Raw genomic sequence first — 23,984 nt, 5'->3', positions numbered from 1 at the left:
TATATAATTGACAGTACATGGTTTAATCATTCATCTCTTTACATTTTGTCAACTAAATCTAAGTAAGCACCGTAAAAGTTGAACTTAGATTAGGCAAAAAAAAACCCAGTTTGTCCTTATATATAAATTGCTTAAATTGGTTAGAAAGCTATCTAATATTACAATATATCATAGTTTAAGAAATAGAATCTTTTTTTGTTTGTAAGAAAAATGACTTGATCCAATAGAGTCAGAACACAAAGTAGATCCAGATTCAAAATTTGTGATAGAAATTTTACACTTTAAACATCAAGAAAGAAGGGTATTCTACCGGTTTTCATACATGAAAAAACTAGCAAATACATGTCCAAGTTGGAAGAGTTGAAGCTTTCAACTATTAACTGGAAGGCAATTATTATTGCTGAAGTGCAAGAAAGAAATTATTTTCCTTCAGTTTCAATAAAATAAAACACCTAAAGCATGAGCTAGCACTCATTGCAGAGATGTACTGCAATCTATTGAATAGTTTAGATTCTATCGCAGGCTTCCCATCCATCAATGATGGCCTTTAGCATCAGCCTTTTGGTGAGATTTTGCCTTTGCCTGGAGGAAAAGCAAAAACAGAAATATGACATTAGCTATTTAGAGATGCATAGTCCTAGATATACTTCACGATTCACGACAATTTGCCAATGTGAAGCTTTTTTTATAATTGGAAACCACAAGAATCACACTAAGACATTTATTCTCCAAAAGCTCATCTTAAAAGCAACAGAAAATCACACTAGGACATGAAATTTACGCAAAGCACCTCTCTGAGTAGAGATACGTTGGATGGATCATGAACATAATCACATCATGGTCAGAAGAGGGAATTCAATGTGGTATCATGCCTACTTTAATATGATCTATCAGCAATGTGACGAGTGTTTGGCAGGTAGATGACTACCCTCAGCTTGAAGAAGGCTTCTAAAATACACTAAACCAAGATTGCCAAGCATCTTAAAAAATGGAAGTATAATCATTACAATCTTAATAGGCAACATATGATCTTCAAACAAACAATGACTAAAACATAATAACAATGACAATATGAAGTAAAACATATTCTAAGTTGGAGAACAACATTACCGCAAGATGCTATTATATACAAAATTAGCATAATAAGAGAAAACCAATCTATAAAAGAAAACCCCACTAATTCATTAGCTGACCAGTATGATAATTGATGGTGAGTGACTATGATATAACATACTAGAGTACTAGCTAATTGATGGCTAATTGATGCGAACATTACTGACAAGACATGTTGGCATGTGTATCAGTGCAAAAAGTGCTGATAGTTGACAATACCTCCTATAGGAATCTGGTTTCGAGTTAGATTTCATATCATTTTTTTATTTTGTGGTGTTTATGATTGTTTTTGCATTTTTCATTTGTTTAGGGTGGGGTGTTTTTCTGCTTTATTGTCATTGTAAGGTCTATATATAGACCTATTGTATTACCTATTGGAATTATCGAAAAATTTTGAGCTTTCCTCTGCTTTATGAAATGGGCGTAAATCCATTGTTTAAGGGTGGAGGTGTGAAACCCCATTCCCCTTTCCTTCTTATTGCATTTTCATTCTCCTCCTTCTCTACCCTACATCAATCACATCGTTTCGCATCACTAATTTTGGTTCAAGATGGTACCAACCCAAGAACTACAGCATTATGGTGGCCAAAACATATAGCATTCCATATGCTCAAATCAAGAATAAGACAGCTGCTTTAAGGTGGGCTGGCAAACTTGGACAATCAGGATGGCCAACTTTCAAAATCAATCACTGGTATATGCCATCTACAATTAAACCAACTTTGAACATTCCAGCTTTCTACAATTAAAATCAACTCATTTGCCAGCTTTCTTCAATACCTTCTCATATCTTCTGGGCCAAAATTTTGTTGATCAAGATTTAATCTAGAACTTATCTCTTAACCTCCTAAGTGCCTCAAAAGTATTAATGTTCACCAATTTGACTGTAATTTTATAAAATGTCATGAACCTCAGATCTAACAATCCCAAAAACTAGTTGGAGATCTAACAAAAGAGGGCATCATCAAATTGCTCTTTTAAAGATGTAAATCATATCAATTATCAACCATAAAATGTTAAAGGAAAGCAAACTTCAATCGAACCCGAGAATTAAATTATACAAGCATGGCACCTACCAGGATAACAGAAAATCAACAGAAACCGATCCAAAGAAAATGCAGGAAACAGAAATATTAATCAATTTAAAGGGATAGATGCTAAAAGAAGAATGTTTGATATGAAAAGAATAAAAAATCCAGATGAGAGGTGATATAGGAGATTCTACATTTCAAATTTAGACCAAATTCGAATCAAATATAAGATGTAGAGAAATCCTACAACTTTTTTTCTCTTACGATGTGTTTTCTCGACACATCACTTTATGAATATCTTCATTGTTCTAAATTTACCAGAATCAACCATCATATAACAAGAAACGGTCTCACTTCATTTTGACTAGAGAAGAGTTCCAAAAGAAGTATAATGAAGGATCTCCAGTATCTATTCACCAATGGAAAATATAACTAATATGTTCTTCAGAGTGATAATAAGGGACTTTATAATTTGATGTCTGAATACTTGCACAATTGTAAATCTATAAAACATCCTCACCTATCCCATACACTTAATAATGTTCTATCTATGTTCTGAATGTAATAATTTTAACTGTGAATGAAGTAATGCACTCTTCTTTCCTTTGATTCTCATGGTGATGCTTTCTTTATAAGCAATATCTCTTTCACATTGCATCTGTATCGCATCTATCCATCATGGCATTGCCTAACATAATAGAGTTACAAGTACCCTACTTTAGAACAAGATAAGAAATCAATTCTCCTGCAAAAAACTCCTTTCAAACAACATACAACTTGAATCATGAGAACAAATATCAACAGGAAAAAGAGAAAAAAATTAACAAGCCATCCCATTGTTCAACTCTGGGAGGCAAAATTTGCTGCTTTATATGCAAGCAAACACCAGAAAATGCAACAAAAACTGGATACCCACACAGAGAAAACGTAAACGCCAAATCCATTTGAGATCCAAAAGAGATCGGATCCCAATGCAATCGAAAGGGATGGATGCAAAGGTGGTACCTTGAGATAGGAGAGCTTCATGCTCCCGTAGACGAGGCCAAAGGTGAAGGCTGAAGCACGAGCCACCTATCGATTGAGGATCAAATGCAAAGAATTAGCTACATAGAGAGAGTGCGATAGAGAGATAAGGAGAAGGAGAAGAGGGCTTACGAAAGCGAGGGTGCTGACGCCGGAGTAAGGGCTTGGGATCGCCATTGGAGGGGGGGAGAGGTGAGAGATCTGGAACAGAGAGGAATGAAGCGGAAGAGAACGCCCAAAACCCTAGAATAGCTAGGGCGGAGGAGACCACTTTGGATTTTAGAAGTGTGAGGTGGTGCTCTGTGCTCACGTATTGGAAAAACAGTGGAGCCGAGATCGAGTAAAACCGTAGAAGGGTCACTTAGTTTTTTTTTATATATAAAAGTATGTATATCTTAGATGAGGTAATGCAGGAGACCAATAACTCCATCATTTATGAACTCTCATCTCATATAGACTTGTTAAGCCTTGTTTTCGTTTAGAAACTCTTAAACTGATTTAGTAACTAAATATATATATTTTTTAATTTTTTATATTTAATTAAACTTATTTATTTTTTAAATAAAATTAACTAATCAAATTCGAGACTTAACCTCAAACAAACGAAACAAGTCTAACAAGTCTAGATTTCTATTCCAATTAGCTAGCAAATCTACGTTTCTATTACATTTACAGCCTCACCTTTCTCTTTTCTCTTCATCTCCTCTCTCTTCTCATGGTCTATTCATTATAAATAATATTTTAGTTATTTGCTAAATTATTATTTTAATTTTATATCATATTAAATATGATTATTATGAATTATACTAGTATACATCTAAATATATTTTATTATGCCAATATAAGAAATTGGAATAACTACACTGATAGTAGCCTTACCTTAATAACTATATGTGAAAAATATTCTATCAATATTCTGAAAGGTTCAAAAGGTTTCTGTGACAATAATACTATTTTAATTTTTAAAGAATTCAGTTGCAATTATAATATTTTAAAACATGAACACAACCCATATCTACCGTCTGATGCAAATTCAACGGCCGGACAAAACCTTCGATGTGATCCATCGTCCATTCTAAAGTGCGCACCACCCGAACGGCTAAACCCCCTCACCTTTTTAAATAAATTAGTCCCCAACGGTCATTTCTCTCTTCTCTCTCTCTCTCTCTCGCTGCCTTCGAAGTTCGAACTGTCTTCTAGATCTCTGTTCTCTTCTCTGTGTGAAACTCGTATCTATGGGAGGCCACAAGAAATCGCCGTCGTCTTCGTCGCCGTCGTCGACCTCCGACCGGCGGCAATGGCAGCGGATTTTTAGGTCCTTGGTGGAGATGCTGCAGTCGCTGCAGTCTCAGGTCGAAACCCTAGCCAGCGACCGCGAGTTCCTGGAGCGCTACGCCCAAGGCCAGCACGAGCGGTGGTCTTCCAGGGTTCGCCTCCTCGAATCCCGCATCGCCCAGGTGAAGCAGCTTTCGAAACCCTAAACCTCTAAGCGTAGGCCCTTTTAGCAATTTGGAGACCAACTCTTGTAATATCTCTATTCCCCTCTCTCTTTGTGTGGTTCGAGTTTGTTTTGATCTCGTTTAGCTGCTGTGGCAGATGAAGGAGGAGGATAGGAAGGGGCGCCGGTTCCAGGCGGCGAAGGTGGAGCTCTTAATTGGGATGAAGCAGCGGGAGGCTATGTGCTACAAGAAGCAATCTGGTTCGATATTTTTGTGTTCTTGAATTGCCTTTCTTGCATTTGGGTTCTTGTTTCGATTTTTTCCTTTCCTTTTCCTCTTTTACCTTATAACTTTATGTTCTTTCGTTGCCTTTATCATGGATTTCTCTCTTGATGTTCCACAGAAAGTGCCTTTGTTTGGTTAACAAATCGTGGAATTCTATGATTTTAAAGGCCCTTTTTTCTTCTTGGTTTGGTGTATGTTTGTGTGGGTTATTTGAACAATAGGAATCAGAATTTGAAAAGATGCTTAGTTTGTACTTTATCCTAAGAAGATTTTATGGAGAGCGAATTTTTGTCTTGTAAAAATTGATTTTCCTGTTAAATAGAGGGAAACTATTGTTCTTATTATGAAAATTGAATTATTTTCTAGATTTTTCTATTGTAATTTTATTTGCTTAAAGATGTTTTTGCTGACTATTTGATTGCTATTTTGCTTCATTTTATCTTGTTTTAAGCAGAACTAGCTGAGAGTGATTTGGAGGATTTCCATGCTTGTTTGGGGGTTTTGACTGCCGAAATCGCAGAGTTTAAGGTACTTTTGTAACTTTTGAGTGCTGTCTTTTCTCTGTTGGTATATTCAATAGACCTTGCGGATCCTTTTGGTTAGCTTTTTTGTTTCTTAGCATAAATCACTGTGTCACAGGAAAAAATGAAAGATAGAGAAGCTGATAAAGCACTTGCTAACATGGGGCTTATAGATACTTCCAACAAAGAAGGGCTTGAGCCTGCAACTTTAAGAGGGGAGATACAAAAACTAAAGCAGGCTTACAAGACTCTTAGCTCCAAGAAGGAAGTTGAAATTTCTGCCTTGTTAGCAGAAAAGGATTTTGTGTGGAATCAATTCAAGAAAATGGAAAGTGACTATGTTGGTCTTCTAAAGAGCAAAAGATTAGAAGCAGCACAAGCTAATGAAGCTGCTGAGAAACTTCAACTTAATTTAGAGGATCTGCGGTCATCAGTCTGTGAGAAGGATGCTGACATTGCCAGGTTAGAAGCAGAACGAGCTAGGCTTGACTCTAACATGAGGAATTACAACCAGGAAGCTGAACAAGCAAAAGAGAAGATAGAGTTGCTTCAGTGTACTGTGGAAGAATTGAGTTCTCTGGCCAAAGAGAAAGATGACATAATTCTAAAATTGAAAACTGACCTGGCTAAGCTTGAGATGGATGCCATTAAGAAGTCCAGATTTTCTAAGGATTCGAACTCACAGAAGCCCTCGAGAAGTGCATTAGCCACACCAGCTGGTGGTAGGACAAGGAGTTCTGCAAATCGTAGCTTGGAAAGTGCAAAACCAGTAGGGCACCACTCAAGAAGATACTCGGATAAACAGATCTTGGAAAGTACAAAAGGTGGCACAGGTCGAAAGCGCAAACATGTTTATGGAGAGTCTTCTGGATCACGGGCTTCTTCAGCAGTTAATGTAAGTTCACAAACAACCAGACCAGTAAATGATTACTTAATCTTGCCTTGTTTTTCATCTGTTCTGCTGTTTAAGTTTTCCATCTGGCAATTTATGCGTAAGATAAGTTATCTTCCTTTTTTCTGATCCTGAGATCTCATTCTATGCAACCTCTGAACCAGTTTATTAATCAAACTGTCACTAATTTTATCTATATGTACTTAATCACTTAGGAATGAGCTTATGTAAATAACCACTGTTCCGGAGTATATTTCTGTTACTCTGAGTTGTTTCTGTTCTAATTTACATGTTTTTGGCTGACATTATGTGAACATTAGTTGCGCCTTAAGCCAGGCAGTAGAACTTTATATTAATTTCCATATGCTCTGTACTGGTATTAGCTAGGTTTATGAGTTTTGCATATAATACACTATGTTACTTTAAGAAAATACATGTATCTCAACTTATTGAACTAAAACGGTGTTCAGTTATCCATTTCAAGGAAGTTGGCAACTTCTTATCATTCTATGCTTTTATTATTGAAACATACAGATATATTGTTCACATCCAACATAGATTGTGCTTTATTCCATATCTAGATAATTTGTGCTCCATCTAAGATTGAAAATTGCCTCCTGTACATAAACAGTACCTTTGGTGTGTTTTGGCCCTGCTTCTCAGCTTACTTCTTTTTGGTGTACAGTTAAATCTAAACTTTGACATATCTTTTTTGTGATATTTCTTTAATTCCACCGTAAAATATGTTATAGCTTCATGATTTGAAAGCTATGGAAGTTATATTTCCTCGGTCAGTATGGACCTTTCACATTACTTAATTTCATAGTGATTCCTATGTAATCATTGATATAATCAGAGCATTAGGAGCATATATTTGTAGGGGTTAAAGTTGCTAATGACTGATTAGTATCAAGAGATTATATGAGAATAGCTTTAGGCAAATCACCCCTTGAATCCTGCTAGATGCAAAGTAGTTTTTACCACTTAACGGGACTTTGTGGACCAGTTCATGTATTGACCTTATAGCTCAGTAACAAGCTATGCTTCTGATGAGTGCGCCTTAGATGTTTAGTGCTTTGCGTATTATTCTATATTTGATGTCCTGATGTGAATAAGTTTGTCTTGTCATTATGATGAATGTGGTTAATGGTTCCGAAAGTATCTTTTGCTGTTGGCAGTTAAATATTAATGAATATGAAGAACGCTCTTAGGAACTACCTGTAGCATTAAGACAACAAATCCATCACATCTCAGGTTTCCTATGTTCTCTTCATCAGAGTAGTTCCAGTGCACTTGTTCTAGTCATCACTTTCTGCAAGGAAGGACACTGCGTATATCATTTTTCTCTTCTGTAGGAGCATGCTTATAACAGTTTCTCAACTTATTTTGTAATTCTTACTATTCCACTCTTCAGCTTAACATAAAAAGAAAAATAAACTTCTTGCTATGTTCCAGATATGTTTGTTTTGTTCATTTGGATACACAATTCTCTGTCTGCACAAGTAGACTTCCACTGCAGCCTAACTGAGACTCACCTGTATTGTCTTATTTTTCTTGTGATAATTTCTTTATTTCAATCTCGCTACTTTGTTATCATTATAATGCCATTTACTTTTGAATATTGTTGTTTCTACTTAATGGATTCTACCAACTCCTGACAATATGGTTATAACTCTTAATTTTTGTGTAGGGACTTAAGCGATGTTCAGGACGGCTAGGGGGACAGGCAACTCCACCAGTAATCAGCCCAAGGTTGTTTTCTTCTGATTTCAAGGTTCCAAAATTGAAGAAAGTCTCCCCCACCCATTCTCTAATCTAATATTGACACAGGCACATATTATGTATTTTCCTTACATTTTATTTGTATTTAGCAGTCTAAGTTCCTCGCTTGATTTATGTATTCTCTGTAAATTACGTATAATCCAATGTTCTTATATATGTATATCCAACATTCAGTGTCTTCTTCAGAAAAGGGGAATCTGCATCTGATGTTGTATCAAATGGCTGCCAAGCCCAACTGCTTGTTTCATGTAGCTTAAATTTGACTGGATTTTTGCTTGTTCTGAATTAATGAGCAAGAAAGAGAATTGACAGTATTAGAAGGCGTTTTTCTTTATAAAGAAGCCTACAAACTAAGTATTCAATGATGATTTTAAGATACAAGGTAGTTCAGGAAGGGAATTAGTTCATTCCTTACAACGGCATTGTAATCATATAGTTTCTGCATTCAACCCAAGGAGCAAAAAGATCAGCAATACCTAACACCAAGAGATCCCATGAGAAGAGCAAAAATGACTAGATAGAGTCCATTGAAACAATCTGGCTACCACAACAAATGACAAGATATGTACTCATTAATCTCAACCCACATGGATCCAAAATCAACAAGAACAAAAGATAAACAAAATCTCCATGTTACCATAAATTTACCAAACTAGTTTAGTTTAGCCAGAAGTTCCTCAATCATAGCAAAACAAATTCAAGAAGAAGACAGAAGTAGCAAGCTAAGAGGTCTTCTCTGCTTTAGCAGCAGTTGCAGCAGCCTGTCCCGTGAGACGGCCTGTCCTCCTTGCAGCAATGAGACCCACCTTCTGTCCAGGAGGAGCATCGCGACGAACAGTAGATGCATGCCCAATGTGCTGATGATTTCCTCCTCCATGAGGATGCTCCACTGGGTTCATAGCCACACCACGAACCTTCGGCCAGCAGTTCCTCTTCACACGGAACTTGTGGTAAGCATTTCCAGCCTTCAATAGGGGTTTCTCAGTTCTGCCACCACCAGCAACCTGTCCAATCATCGCCCGGCAACCACTTGGCACAATCTTCTTAGCGCCGGAAGGAAGTTTGACCCTGTAAAAGCATCAGCAGCATTTGAGTAAGCACCTGATGCCTGCTACATATTTAAGGAAGAACTCAAACACTCTAAACAAAAGCTGCACCTCAATTATCTCACATAAACTGAAGGGCAACATTCATCTCAGTTATAAGAACAATTTACAAAAGGCTTTCATCAACAGGATAATTAAAGCTCAGAGCTGACACAGATGTTGGTTAAAAAATTATAATTATTAGAACCGAACTGGACCGAGTGGTTGCAAACCGATAAACCGACCACCAGGCCGGTTAGGTTTTGTTATTAAAAATGCAACTAACTCAGTAAAAACCAGCCAATGAAGTGGTTCAATCAGCAAATCGTGCAACTTAGACAAGTTTTTGCAAAACGAGCCTAAAGTGTAAAAAACACCTACAAGCTGTACAATAATTGAGAACGGAAAAAAGTTCTATTTCATTTGTCAATCTTCTCTTTTAACATACACTGAAAGAATTTGATCAATAATCTATATATGACAATTTCTAGTTGTGATCTCTCACCAATACTTCTAGAATATTACGTTATATTTTAATTTCCATCGCATTCATTTTAAATCGGTTTAATTTACTAGCCCTCAAGAAGAAACAAACTATTCGCTAACAACTACATCCATCCTACAATCTAAAAAATATCCAAATACCATCAAAGAGAACATCATCTAAATAAATTATTCGCTAACAACACCACACACACAGAGAAAAGATAAAGTTACATCACCTTGACGTTCCATTATCCGGGTTATGGCTGATGACAATCGCGTAATCGCCCGAGGACCTGGCAAACACTCCGCGATCCCCTACATGGTGCTCGACGTTGCAGACCACGGCTCCTTCCGGCACGGATCTCAAAGGAAGCACGTTTCCGACCATGAGATTAGCCTTCCGACCGCAGTACACAAACTGCCCCGAGTACATGCCCTCGGCTGCGACGAAAAGTTCCTTCTGGTGCTTGTAGCGGAAGGGGTGGCGGAAGGTGACGCGCGCGAGGGGCGCTCCCCGGCCGGGGTCGTGGATGATGTCGGTGACGACTCCCTTGATGTAGCCGTTGCGCTCGCCAAAGTCGAGGCTGCGGAAGCGGGCGGGGCCCTTCCGGTGGTGGGTGTGGGACCGGAAAATGGAGCCAGCTCCCTTACGCTGAGCTCGGATCACTCGCCCCATCGGAGGAGGTAGAGGAAGAGACGGAGGTGGAACAGGAGAATTAGGGTTTCTATCGGAAAGGGGGTTTTATAGTTAAGGGGGTGAATTGGTTGCCCTAGGTTAGGGAATGGGCCGGGCTATAGTGATCAAAGACCAAACCCGATCCAATATTGGGCCGGTAGATCAATAATGGGCCTAACCCTGCAGGTCCCCACATTTAATCTAATCTTTATTGGTCGGTGCGGGACTTAAATCGGAAATTTTATCAAAAACAATATATTTTTTTGCCTTTATTATTATGAAATTTTTACAAATCACACCCTATACTTTTTATCTATTTTGTGATTCATGCCGAGAATTTTACAATCCGACTCCTCATTTATTTTTCTTATAATTCTCATTTAACACCCTTATTAATGAGAGAAAATGGTGAGGAAAATGATAGAAGGATATAAAAAATAAGAGAGAATAATAGAGGCATTTTAGTCATTCGATCATCATTAGTAAATAAAAATAACATCAAGTATTAAATGAGAATTATAAGAGAAAATTAGAAGTCAGATTATAAAATTCTCTAGGGTGTGAATCATAAAATAGTTAAAATATAGAATATAATTTATAAATTTTAAAAAATCTAAAATATCTCCCACTTGACTTATCTTAACCTAAATATATATATATTCAAAGGTCCTATGCTTATTTTGTATGCAATAACTGTATAGGAACTACAGTTCACAAAAATAATGTGTAAAGCGTAGAGTAGAATAAGTGATTTTTCCATAATAAAACTTACTTCCTTTCAGAAAACATATATCAAATATAAGATAAGCAAATAGAATAAGAAAGCTGAATAAGCGGCACTTATCCACGAAAATAACCAATTTATCCTTCTAATAATATATTAGAATACAGTACCGAACTGTAATATGACTATAACGTGACTATAATATAATATATTGGAGTTATAATTAAAATATTTTGATATAGGATATCAATTTTTAAGACTATTTGTGATACTATCTATAATATTATATTGTGTGAATTATGATATATTAAATCAAATTATTTTTTAGCCAGAAATTCTAAAAATAATTATGATATGATAATATAATAAAATAATTATAACTTTTAAATCTATTTAGAAATAAATAATAAATATTTATTTATTAAAGTAGGAAAACAATAGTACAATTAATTTAATTATTTTTATTCTTCATCACTATCACAGCAACTGAATAGTCTAACACATTACAGCCTATCTGCTAATGAGAGAGTGGGATGGTCTTAACGGGCGTGTAAGGTTTTGAAGGCCGCGTCAGATATGGTATAGTTGATGAGTGGCAAAAGCTAAGGATTAGAAGACTACGATGATGACTATCCTCCTAGCTCTTGCTCGCCCAACGAGCTCTTCTATAAGGGTCAACTCCTACCCCTCCAGCTCTCCCCAAGAATCGCTATGGTCCGCACCCTCCTCCTCTACCTCCTCTTTCGCACCACTACCTCTTCCCAGGACTCCAATGACAACACCTCCTCGTTCTTCACCGCCAATATTGGTGGTAGAGAAGCATAGGAGGTGAAATGACAACAATTATAGAATATTATATCCAAATCAAACTTCCATGAACAATGGCAAAACCATTCTCTTTAATCTAAAATCTCTATCAAACCCAAAGCTAGGGAGCCTATATCCAAAGGAAAGAAAAATCAAAATTTGTTGAAATAAAACACCAAAGGATGATGCCATGACGGGAGTAGCATTGCAAGTGAGCGATCTCTAGAGCGGTTGAGATGAAGGTGCTTTGCTGTCAATGAGAAACTGAGAATGGAGGTGAGCTATCTCTTTTGTGCTGTGGGAAGAAGACTGTGGACATATGGGAAGAAGACCATTGAAAATGGTTGATAAGAAGACTGAAGGTAAACGTTCTCTTTGAATTTTTTTTTTTTTTTTTTTAGTTTCTCCTTTAAGCCCTCTGCACCATGCAGTTTATTTTATTTTTTATTGATATAAAACATAGTAATGGACTGTGGACCTGTGGGCTGTGGCCTAGCTATAGTTTTGGGTCGGGTTGATGAGCGAAATTTCAAGTCGGGTCGGGTGGGGTAAAGGGCTATCGTATGTCGTCCATTGATAATTTGGGCTCGGAACAGGCTGAGCCCAAATGGGTTCTGGCGGGTTGGGCCATACGACATAATTCTTTGTGCAGCGTGTCATTAATATAATCCAAACATATTGTTGGCAGATCACCTCTCTCTCTCTCTCTCTCTCTCTCTCTCTCTCTCTCTCTCTTCCTAAGGCTACATCATCAACCAAAGCAGCCAATTCCTCCTCACGCTTCTTCTCTCGTTCTCTCCGCCATCCTCTTCCTTCCCCTTTATAATTATATCTCTCCCTCTCTCCTTCTCACAGAACTCGAAGCAAGAATTCCAATTCCATTTCCCCGTTCAAAAAAGCAACGATGGCAACCTTCTCTGCCATCAAAATACTCCCACACTATCCCACCATCACCGCCCGATCCATCTCCGACAACATCAAACCCTCCTCCCCCTTCCTCTCTACCCCTTCCCTCTCCTTCCCCCTCTCCTCTTCCTCCAAACCGCTCCGTTCTCCCCGCCCTCTTCTCGCCTCTTCTTCTGACGTCCTCAGCAGCAAGAAGCCCCTCGGCTCCAACTCTTCCCCTTCCAATCCGGTACGCCCACCTCCCAAAATTCGACTTTGATCGCTGCCCACCTCCCAAAATCGCATCTTTCGCAATACCCATCTGCCGATCTGATCGAATTTCTGCTGTTTTTCTTTGGCTTTTGATCAGGTGGTGACGAGAGAGGAGTCTTTGGAGCTCTACGAGGACATGGTTCTCGGCCGCGCCTTCGAGGATATGTGCGCCCAGATGTACTACCGTGGCAAGATGTTCGGCTTCGTCCACCTCTACAATGGCCAGGAGGCCGTTTCCACTGGATTCATCAAGCTGCTCTCCACAGCCGACTCCGTTGTGAGTACATACCGCGACCATGTCCATTCCCTGAGCAAAGGCGTTCCGGCCCGCGAAGTTATGGCCGAGCTCTTCGGCAAGGCCACTGGCTGCTGCCGTGGCCAGGGCGGCTCAATGCACATGTTCTCGGCCCCTCATAACGTCCTCGGTGGCTTTGCTTTCATCGGCGAGGGAATCCCGGTGGCCACCGGCGCCGCCTTCTCTGCCAAGTACCGCCACGAGGTTCTTAAAGAGTCTGGCCCAGATGGCCTTGATGTTACCCTCGCATTCTTCGGCGATGGGACTTGCAACAATGGGCAATTCTTTGAGTGCCTTAACATGGCTCAGCTTTGGAAGCTGCCCATTGTGTTTGTTGTGGAGAATAATCTGTGGGCTATCGGGATGTCGCATCTTAGGGCCACTTCGGACCCGGAGATCTGGAAGAAGGGGCCCCCGTTCGGGATGCCCGGGGTTCATGTGGATGGGATGGATGTGCTCAAGGTGAGGGAGGTGGCGAAGGAGGCCATTGCGAGGGCGAGGAGAGGGGAAGGACCGACGCTTGTGGAGTGCGAGACATACCGGTTCAGGGGGCATTCCCTTGCTGATCCTGATGAGCTTCGCAAGCCTGGTAAAGAATTGTGCAGTTCTTGTAGACAAAATACTTCATATTTCTCTTATTGCAGCAATCTTCCTTTGCTTGACGGTTCATTTCATATTAAAAAATTTCATTCTTGTGAAGTTTCTTTTCTCAATTTATTATAACTCTACATAAGTCTGTGCTTAGATTTGTTATCTTTTGAATCTCACGGGCATATTAGTTTGTTGTAAAGCTTCTTTTTGGTTATCTTGTGTGATGCCTTCTCCTAGTGTAGAACTATTCAATATGCTTTGTTTTCTTATAGCATTGGTTTATGATAATTATGAAGCACACAAATCATACTGCACTGTAACATTGAAATTAAATTTTTAGGATTAACTTTCTTCCTATTCTTTCATGTTTTATTGCGATTGATAATTTGATATATGCTTGTCTCAGTCAGCTGAAAGCTAATTTCATGTTCTTTTAAGAATCATTATCGCAGAGCATTGGCCTCTTAATTGCACGAATCGACAATTTAGGAATGATAGGGTGTTAAGATTCAGTATATGTACACATATATGAGCAGATATAAACCTAGACATCAACCAAGTTCCTTACAAATATACCTATACTTTCTCAGGGATATGAATTTATGTGTGCATTCACACGGTTGCTTGCTTATAAACCTAGACATCAACCAAGTTGTCCTTACAAATATAGCTATACTTTCTCAGGGATATGTATTTATGCATGTATTCATACAATGGCTTGCTTATAGTGTAGGCATGTATTTATCAACATAGATCTATGGTAACAACTAGTATCCTCACTTTTTTGGGTTTTTTTTCTCTTATGCCTCATTGCATACAATTTGATGTTAGAGTGGTGTGTATCTGAGTCATATCAATCATTATTTAGATAATTCTAATTATTAAACCAAATGCAGTGGAATGCCAGTTTTCTTCATTTTTCTAGAGTTCCAAATGCCGGAATGGTCAAATTTCCTGCTATAAATTAACTGCAATTTTTTGGCGCCTAAGTAGCACACACATTCTGATTTGCAAAAACTTTACTGATAATAATAAGTTCTACTTTCTCAAACAATATGCAGCATATGAATATTCTGATATTCCAATAGCTGAAATAGAAACTTAAGTTTAAATTAGTTGCCCTTTTTTCCTGAATTTGTTTAAAACATATGGAAATTCTCTAGTTTATAGTTGCCCTTGCATAATTTATTTAAAATACTATGTATCAGAATGATTTTCCTATTTGGTGGACCATATGATGAGATCAGATATTCTGAATTCATGAGTCATGTCTTTTAGTGTGATCTAGAGCATCTTAATGCCTGGGCAGGCGCAAACAAGTGATCACTAGTTGAGCGATTTTTTTTCACTAAAAGGAGTCTCTTGTGACTTGTAGTTTAAATCTATCTAACTTGAATTTTGTTCTGCAAATGCTTTGTTTTTTGGACATCCAAATCTTTGTGGAAGGTGAGAATTGGTCAGTATCCAGAAGTATTGCTCACCAGCTAGTACAATAGAGGTTGTTGTTCTCTTCGGACCATCAAATAATGCAAATATATCGTTGTGTGTGTCAAATATACATATATGTTTGTGCATTTCTTATAGATGCGGCCAGTTTATTTTCAAAATGTTCTCTTTGATGTTTTTAGATTGTCAAACACATGGTTGAGTAGGATAGTTCTGATATTGAAATAACAAATAACAAATGACTTGTTAAGCTCATGTTCTTTTTTTGACAGATGAGAAAGCTCGTTATGCAGCACGAGATCCCATCACAGCCTTGAAGAAGTACATTCTTCAACACAACCTGGCAAGTGAATCTGAGCTGAAGACTATTGAGAAAAGGATTGATGAGGTAATTGAAGAAGCCGTGGAATTTGCTGATGCAAGCCCTCCTCCTCCTAGAAGTCAGCTACTGGAAAATGTGTTTGCAGATCCCAAAGGTTTTGGTATCGGTCCTGATGGGAAGTACAGGTGTGAGGATCCAAAATTTACCCAAGGCACTGCTCAAGTCTAATGATTTAAGCAGTCATATATTTGTATCAGTTTTTTGATAGTCAGTTCCGAATTATATGATCATTTTATCAAACTTTCCTAGCCTTGATCAGTCTGTAAGTCCATTCATTATTAACGTATGAGCTATTCTGTGCTTGAATACTCATTAGTTGCTAATGATCGCCATTTATTTCATCATAGCTCTATTCCTCAGAACTTCATTCTCATAATTCTTCCCGTCGAAGATGATCAGGATTATGTATGTGGAGTTGTGTAAAAATTCAGCTTGAACTGTATTATCTTTGGAGTTGTTAACAGTATATGTTTGCAAGTTCTATATGAATAGAATTCACAGGAGGAGCAATAATATCCTATTTATATATGTATAGTGCCATTGCCTCATCCTTTGAGGTCTCCTGTCTTTTTCACTATCTCCTGAAACCTCATCTTTTATCCTAGTTTGAGCTCATCTTTAAGATGAGATGTCGCTTTCGGAACTTTAATTTTAATTGCATCTTCCAAAAGTTTGGCTTCTCTTGAGATGCTGGTAGCTGTGAGCTCATATGGATAAGAATATAAAATGCAAATAATTTTATTTTCTTCCTCCTCTTCCTGAGCTAAATCTCAGATAAGATGCATTGCTTTAAGTTATATCAATTTTGCTTCTTGCAGACACTATCAACTTTCAGGGATAAGATACAAAAATCATCTCAATTCGACCTTTCACATTAATTGGAAAAGAGGAGGGAAATCGATCATCGACAACAAAAAATAGCACTATATCTGAGGTTCCTCTTTTGATGAAGCAAACATGATACAATCACTTCTCGCTGCTGTGCAATGCTTTTATAATCTCAGCAGAACTGATTGCTACAATCCTGTTAGATAACTAAGTACCTAGTCACCAAGCAAATTTCTAGCAGAATAGAAAGGAAGGATGGCTTGCATAATCTTCTCTTTACAATTTCCTCCCGAATTTCGCAAACCTTCTTGCCACTCCAAATATAACTGCCTTTGTTATCAGACCATGGTCTAGGGTACAAGCCAGCGCCACAGCACCGCCAACTACCAGGAACTTCGGGATGCTCCCTGCCCAATGCTTTGGTTTCTCAGCTTCTACGACATCCATGGATGAACTGGTATCTGTTTCCATGGATCTAAGGTCGTCGACGCTGAATTTTGTGTTGATTTGTGCCATGGAGGCACAGCATGATACCGGCTCATCCAAGGTCCTTGCAATCTGGTATGCTCTGAGGCCAGGTTCAATCCTTTTGACACAACCCCACATTCCCTGTCGAACACCTAGCTTTGCTATTTCCCACGGGATGCCCATGTCCTCATAATGGAATAAAAGCACCTCGCATGCGGTCATCTGGTTGTCCCCTCTACTCGACTCAACTGTTCAGCCAAAGATACGAGCGTTCATCAAAAGCGGATATCAAACTCACAAATAATCAGAATAAGGCATCTGCGTGTGTATAAAAGAGAAGAAAAAGGATGCCATAGAGTGGACTCTAACCTGCACGGATGCACCAGCTGGAATAATACAAGTCAACACGCCTAGGTTTGTTACGTCTTGGAACCGAAGATCGTGGCACTCCCTGTAACATGTTTTCCTCAAATTAACAAACTAAATAGAGAAAAGAATAATGAATATGCAGCTTATTAAAAAGTTAATAAAAAACATGACCAAACAGGACCAATAGAAGGATAATGTGAAACGGACATTCTTCTCTCATACTATTGATAGAAAACAAACAGGATTATGTTATTACTCTACAACAAAAAACTTTGGGACAAGAGAAACAATCCCTTAAAAAAGGAAATTACATAATAACTCCTCAAGAATGACAAAAGAAACATTCAAAAGGACACCATGAGAAGGAGAATCACAAATTCACAATAAACTTCCAGAGAAAAATAATTTAAAGAAATGCAGGAAGAGGATCAATCAAAGGATGAACATTTGATTGTGAGAGACTCTTATTTTGCTGAAATATCAAATGGGTATATAAAAAATAGTCAGAACTCAAAAGAGGAGCATTAGCCTGGCTATAGAAATTCAATTAACCATATAGTCTTTCTAATTCATTGATGCAATACGATACATCAAGACAGATAACATGGAACTGAAAAGTGAAAATAATCGAGATAGTGTGTCATGGTACATTTGTATTTTTAATGTTTACAGCACTATAGAAAGAAAGGTGTCCAGTGAGGGTAATTCAGTGTCAGCAATGAGAGGATATTTACGGGGTATTCATCATCAAGTTTACTGTACCAGATTCACAACAGAATCCAAAATGAATCATCCTATGATGAACTTGTTTGATTGTAACACCTAATTTAAGAAAAGTAGAAAATCCCTAAGAAGGAGATGTACGAAAAAGAAGTCAAATCCATGCAGACTAACAATTTCATCAACAAAAGTCAAATATCCTGAAACTGTTCCCTATAAGCTTACAGCTCCCCTCTGATAGATTCCTGCATTGAAGGTTCATAAAAAGTTCCTGCCACTTAACTACTTGTCATCAATTTTGATCTTTTGATTTATAATCCATTATATAGTAAGTTTGAAGAAGTAAATAAAGTAAGTGAATCTTCACGAAGTGCCTTATAGTGTGAAAATTTTGGCTTATGTAACCAGCCAAGCAATGATCAAATAATTAGTTCACTGCCCTCATGAAACAAACTACCACCCAAGACAGGTAGTTCACTTTTTTGCATGACCATGCGCGAAGGAATTCTTTGATAAGAAAACCAGTCTAATGTAAGCCATATGCCTATGATAAAAAAAAACATTTGGTTGAAATAGGAATATATTACTTAATTGAACAATTTGATGTCAAAAGTTCTCCTAAAATGATATGAACAAAGAGTGAAGAAAGAAAAGTTGGACTCATTGAGCTGCTTTTGAGCTTAAATTTCAAATTATGAATCAAATGTCAGATACAAATTTCTAAGCAAGTAGAATAATAAAATTTATAGATTCTGAAAATTTCATCGAGCTTACACTAAAGACATGAAAAAGAATGAACCACATATAAAAAAAATTAAAAGCAAGAGAAATATTTCTGATGGAATTTCTCTGCGTAATCAATTTGCAAGTATCAATATGCACATGATCGCTCATGTAGTTCATAACAAAAGGAGAAGTTGCATAAATTTGTAAGCGCATGTGATCAACATAATATAGTATAGAGTTTCTTCTTGGAGGTTCAATGTTCTATTCTAATATGACCACATGAGAGGGGAGTCCAAGATTAAATTCCTATCAAATACCTTTGTCACACAGTAATATGTTCTTCCTGTCTGCCATATGCGACGCCCAATTATGTACTCCCTATCACTACAGAAGAAAGGAAACTGCAAGGCAAACTAAATAAATAAGGCAACAAGAAAATAACACAGATAGCTACAAAAATGTAAACAATGAACTCACACCTTCCGAATCCAATGAACGACCATTGTCCCAGTTGTTGGACACTCTTCCAAAGTTTCATGGTGGAGTAGCATATCATCCCAACCATTCTTCATCCGGAATTCATCGTCCCAGAAGAAATCCCTAACAACTTCTGGTGCTGCATCCTCAAAGATCGTGCTACTGCGATATTGTGGAGGACCCGTCTGGGACAAACTTAAGAAACTAAGCCAGACGCATACAGTTTAAGCTCATTATAGAGGAACAAAACTAGTTCCTCAATCTGATTAAACAAGTTTTTTCTTATTCCAAGAGCATCTAAATAGCCAGCACAGCAGAAGGAAACGAATCCTGCACTCCAAATGAAAACTAATTCAATATACCTCGGGATCTCGTCGCCATGCTTGATATCTCATGTTAGGCAAGGACTTCTCCATCATTTTAAGCCACGCCGGGCCGCCATCTCTCACCTCAACAAGGCGGCACAAGTGCTCTAAATCCTCCCCGGTCACCGCCAATTCATTGGGTCGGGCCACCGGATTACTGCAAAATCCACAAACACCAGAACCCCCAATCAGAACCTACATCTGAAACGCACTATGCAAGCAATCCATCAACACCAGAACAATCGAAAACGTTCCACACAAAAAAGACCCAACTTTTACACCTACCTCACTGCGAATTCCTTCTCCTTTGCAAAGACCGCCTCCTCCAAAGACTCATTAAACGAAGATGACGCACCCAACCTAACCTTCTCTTGACCCACCAACCCCGCAGCCCACCTCGGCCTCCACGCCCACCCAAGCAGCAACCCCACCAGCACGGCGATCCAAAGCGGCGCCGCCAATAGAGAGAGCTCCACCAGCGCGTCGAAAACCGTGGGTTTTTGCAGAATCCCCACCAGGGTATCCAAGATTAGCGCCATCGGTCAAAACCCCAGATGGGAAACAATGCAAAGAACGATAGAGACCCTCGATTCCGTCGCGATTTGATCGGGCGTTGGAGCTCCGCGGCGTGAATTCGAGGGTTCTGGCCTCCAAGGCGCGACCTTGGAGAGTTAGTAATGGGAAGATAGAGGAGGAGATAGAAGAATAAGGAAGGAGTGGAGGAAACGAAGGGAGAAGGTATTGAAGAAGGAGATAAAATGATAATTAATATGGAAGCAAAGCAACAAAAAAGAATTGAGAAGAGGAGAGAGAGAGAGAGAGAGAGAGAGAGAGAGAGAGAGAGAGAGAGAAGACAAAGGAACGGAACAACGTGAGAGGCCAGAAGCTCTTTGGATAAGGATTTGGGAAGAGGGAAAGCCTCTTCTTTGGATTCCTGTAGGTCCAAAATTAACATTTTTTAAAGTAATCAATGGAAATAAGATCAAAATAGAGACTTTTATTCTGGATATTAGAAATCCTAAAGAAAATCTTACGTAATCATTTTACCCCTTCAAAAATATTTATTTTGTGACTACGCCCTATCGAACTTTTAAACAATTACAAAATAATTTAAAATAATTTATATCCCCAGAAAAAAGTCCATAGCGGATAGAAAATATTGTTTTTCAAGTTCCCACATATAAAACTCACATTATTTATCACATAATTTTTAGATCTCCAAACCAAGGGATTGATTTAGTTTTTTTTTTATTTCCCTAAAAGAATAGATGGAATACTTGATTCACTAAAATTAAAGATGAATTTGTGATTATTAAATTCTAAAATTGAGATCCAAGAGACTTAATTTCTTAGTCATACTACTCAATTGATCAACGTTTGCGAAAAGGATGGCTTAGTTTTGTGCACCGTCCTCGCTTTGCTCGTTAATTGACTATGATTAGTCGCCTAATTTTGACCTTGGAATTGGGAATGCGAGTCTTAAAAATATTTAGGAATTGGGTGTTGGTGTAACAACCGGCAGTCTTAGGTGCAATAGGAATAAGATGTGGTTAATAATAATAACAATAAAAACAAAATTAGAGACGGAGATATATAACATATTTTGAGTAACTATTGGTACATAAAAATATGCATCAAAATGCTAAATGACAAGTATATTCTGTATGTCTAAAAATATTAAAATCTTTATATAGAGAACCAAAAACTTGTATGGCTTCAGTTAAACTAGTTTTTCAAAAAAAAAATTGTACTTTTTTCTAATAAAAAAATTCTTTTATGTGAGTTTTTGTTAGTTGTTTGGAGATGAATCAGTCTTTGAAGATTATTTTTCATATATAGAATGTTGACTGGGAAAAAAATAACTCAAAGTTATCTTTTCATATAGAAATTTATTCCAACAAAATAGTCTTCTTAGGAAAAGGTCCAATATAGAGTAAAATTCAACTAAAATGATATTATATTTTGAAAACTAATTTTAAAGACAAACAACTTTAAACTATTATACTTTGTTTAGTTTGAGACTAAGTTTCGAACTCGATTAATTAGTCTTAATTTTTTTTTAAAATTTAATTAAATATAAAAAATATTTTACTATCGAATCTGTTTACCATCTCTAAAAGTTGGAGTGAATCAATCATCCCTTTTTGAGGATAAATATGAAGGTATCTTATTAATTATTATCCCAAGCAAAGCTATATAAGCTTTAGCAATCAATGGGCCTACCACTTGGGTCTGAGACCTTTGGATGCTTTGCTTCTTTGCAATGCAATTTCCTTGTGATGATCATTTGGGTACAGCTTTTGTATACTATAATGAGTTTGAGAGTGATCCCCAAATCAAGATTAGAGCACAAGTATCTTTCACAAGGTCAGCATCACGAGATAAACAAGCTGGGAGAGGAGCAAATCTGGGAGGAATAGGATAATGATCAAGTAATTATAATTAGGGCCAGTGGGTACTATTTAATATTTCTTTATAATAATTAAATAGATGGTTAGGCAGCATGACTAGATTTGATTAGTTTTAGATAAGCACAAGTGCAGGCCAGCTATTTAATAACTTGACTGCTGAGAGATTATATCTTACCTCTGTGTGGTTTGATCCAATTGTAATTGTAAATAACTCTCTTGTATTTTTTATTAAACAAAAGTGCAATTATTAGTATCTCATTGATAAAAATATGAAATGCCATTTTTGTCCCTATATATTAACTTATAGCGTCAACAATAGAGGAGTACTTTAGTCATCTCAATATCTTTTTATGGCAGGAGAAATTAGTGCCCACAAGGAGATTAAGAAGAGTTTATACAAAGGGTGCAGTAAGTTTGGCTAATTGTTTACTTTTATTAAAGGTATAATCTAGTTCTCCATCTTATTTATTTGAGATATTATGAGCTTAAATATCTATATATTATGAAGAAAGGCTAGTATTATAATCAAGACTAGTTCTAAGGGCTCTAAAATTATATATAAACAAACAAACATTAACAAGCTTATTCAGATGCAATATAGTGTTTAGATAGTTAAAGTGGCTCATGTTGTATAGATAGGGGGTGTAAACAAGCCGAGTTTGAGCGAGCTGGCTACAGCATAGGCTCGGCCTGAAATTAATTTTTTAGAATTGGGCTTATACTCAGCTAAATTCAACTTGAGCTGAGCTCGAGCTTGAAATAAGTTTATCATCAAGCCTCATTCGACTTGAGCCGGACTAACTTGATCGAGCCCAAGCCGAGCCACAAGAAGAAGAGGATTGGAGCCCACGGGACGGCGTTGGGGGACTTGCATGGTGGAGGTGCTGATCCACCTCGATCCGTCAGACTGGCACCACGGCAGCTTGACGAGGCAGCATCACGGTGGCTTGCCATTGCCAAAGGAGGAGGAAGCGTCACCGCGGTGGCGGCTTGGCGAAGGAAGAGGAGGCGGGGATGTTGGATGTGAAATTTAGGGATTAGGGTTTTCTCACCCTTTTATACCGAGCCGCTTGTTTATTTTGACAGCCCTATGTATAAATATTTCCAACTTTGAGTTCTAACGGTATAGTTTAACTACAATAATGTTTGGGTCATACTTCTCTTGAAATAAAGAAATAATACGAAATAATATTGTGGAAAATTATCTAACATTGAGCTGCTCTACTAGTAATATGACTATTTCACTATCCATTCCGGAGGTCTCAAACCTTGATAAGGATTTGAGGTCAATATAAGTGGTTGGTGTCTTAAAGGTTTGATATCTACCAAGAACCTCTTAAGGCCTTTGTCTTAGCTACGTGGCAAGTAGTTAGCCCTTAAAATTATGAGCGTAGTAGTTGGATCCGTCAAATTTAATCATTGGGTTAGTCACAATTTGCATTTATTAAAAAAACTTTATATTTAATACCTTGCTTTATGGAATTAATACGTATCCCCTGTCCTCAAGAAAACTCTTTTTTATTTAAATTAAAGTCGTTAAAATTTTCTATCATATTTAAATGAAGATACTCGTTAGATATAAAGTTATAAAAAATTAGATAAATTTTCTAACGAATTTAAAATAATATAAAAAAATGGAGTTGGCCGAACTCTTGATGGCTTTTAGTTGACTATAGTTTGAATTATATTTAATTTTTTAATTATAGTAATAGATTTAAATTTGCATCGCATATATAAATTATGTAAACACTGTTATATATAAAGAGATAGTTTTTATTTGGCTAAATTTACTTAAGATGTTAACTTAAATATATTTTAGGAGAAACATAGGACTCAAATTATTAAACTATAATATAGAAAACATACTGAGGGTGAAATGAAAAT

General features: G+C 37.4%; 5 protein-coding genes across 5 annotated transcripts; 2 read left to right on the top strand and 3 right to left on the bottom strand.

Annotated features, from left to right (window-relative positions):
* Positions 1 to 259: 259 nt before the first annotated feature.
* On the bottom strand, positions 260 to 3,517 carry LOC140781062 (uncharacterized). The gene is made up of 3 exons (XM_073126845.1): positions 3,300 to 3,517; positions 3,150 to 3,215; positions 260 to 582 (listed from the first exon to the last, which is right to left on the bottom strand). Exons 1-3 carry the CDS (start codon positions 3,342 to 3,344, stop codon positions 535 to 537), a joined length of 159 nt encoding a protein of 52 aa, XP_072982946.1. The 5' UTR covers positions 3,345 to 3,517; the 3' UTR covers positions 260 to 534.
* A 755-nt stretch (positions 3,518 to 4,272) lies between these two features.
* Positions 4,273 to 8,276, top strand: LOC140781891 (uncharacterized). Its single transcript, XM_073128177.1, has 5 exons — positions 4,273 to 4,624; positions 4,764 to 4,866; positions 5,346 to 5,419; positions 5,531 to 6,307; positions 7,995 to 8,276. The coding sequence occupies exons 1-5, from the start codon at positions 4,403 to 4,405 to the stop codon at positions 8,121 to 8,123; spliced, it is 1,305 nt and encodes a 434-aa protein (XP_072984278.1). The 5' UTR covers positions 4,273 to 4,402; the 3' UTR covers positions 8,124 to 8,276.
* A 352-nt stretch (positions 8,277 to 8,628) lies between these two features.
* On the bottom strand, positions 8,629 to 10,374 carry LOC140781893 (large ribosomal subunit protein uL2-like). The gene is made up of 2 exons (XM_073128178.1): positions 9,894 to 10,374; positions 8,629 to 9,154 (listed from the first exon to the last, which is right to left on the bottom strand). The coding sequence occupies exons 1-2, from the start codon at positions 10,331 to 10,333 to the stop codon at positions 8,809 to 8,811; spliced, it is 786 nt and encodes a 261-aa protein (XP_072984279.1). The 5' UTR covers positions 10,334 to 10,374; the 3' UTR covers positions 8,629 to 8,808.
* A 2,170-nt stretch (positions 10,375 to 12,544) lies between these two features.
* On the top strand, positions 12,545 to 16,264 carry LOC140782497 (pyruvate dehydrogenase E1 component subunit alpha-3, chloroplastic-like). The gene is made up of 3 exons (XM_073129091.1): positions 12,545 to 12,999; positions 13,120 to 13,906; positions 15,627 to 16,264. Exons 1-3 carry the CDS (start codon positions 12,769 to 12,771, stop codon positions 15,902 to 15,904), a joined length of 1,296 nt encoding a protein of 431 aa, XP_072985192.1. The 5' UTR covers positions 12,545 to 12,768; the 3' UTR covers positions 15,905 to 16,264.
* Positions 16,265 to 16,579: 315 nt separating this feature from the next.
* LOC140782039 (uncharacterized) lies at positions 16,580 to 20,621 on the bottom strand. Its single transcript, XM_073128377.1, has 6 exons — positions 19,975 to 20,621; positions 19,687 to 19,846; positions 19,327 to 19,509; positions 19,165 to 19,248; positions 17,402 to 17,483; positions 16,580 to 17,280 (listed from the first exon to the last, which is right to left on the bottom strand). The coding sequence occupies exons 1-6, from the start codon at positions 20,226 to 20,228 to the stop codon at positions 16,841 to 16,843; spliced, it is 1,203 nt and encodes a 400-aa protein (XP_072984478.1). The 5' UTR covers positions 20,229 to 20,621; the 3' UTR covers positions 16,580 to 16,840.
* Between the last annotated feature and the right edge of the window lie 3,363 nt (positions 20,622 to 23,984).

Source organism: Typha latifolia, chromosome 2 (genome assembly GCF_019914945.1).
Source record: "Typha latifolia isolate L0001 chromosome 2, TyphaL0001v2, whole genome shotgun sequence".
NCBI classification, from domain to species: domain Eukaryota; kingdom Viridiplantae; phylum Streptophyta; class Magnoliopsida; order Poales; family Typhaceae; genus Typha; species Typha latifolia.
The sequence above is the reverse complement of the archived record's forward strand: the minus strand, read 5'-3'. Positions and strand labels throughout refer to the sequence as shown.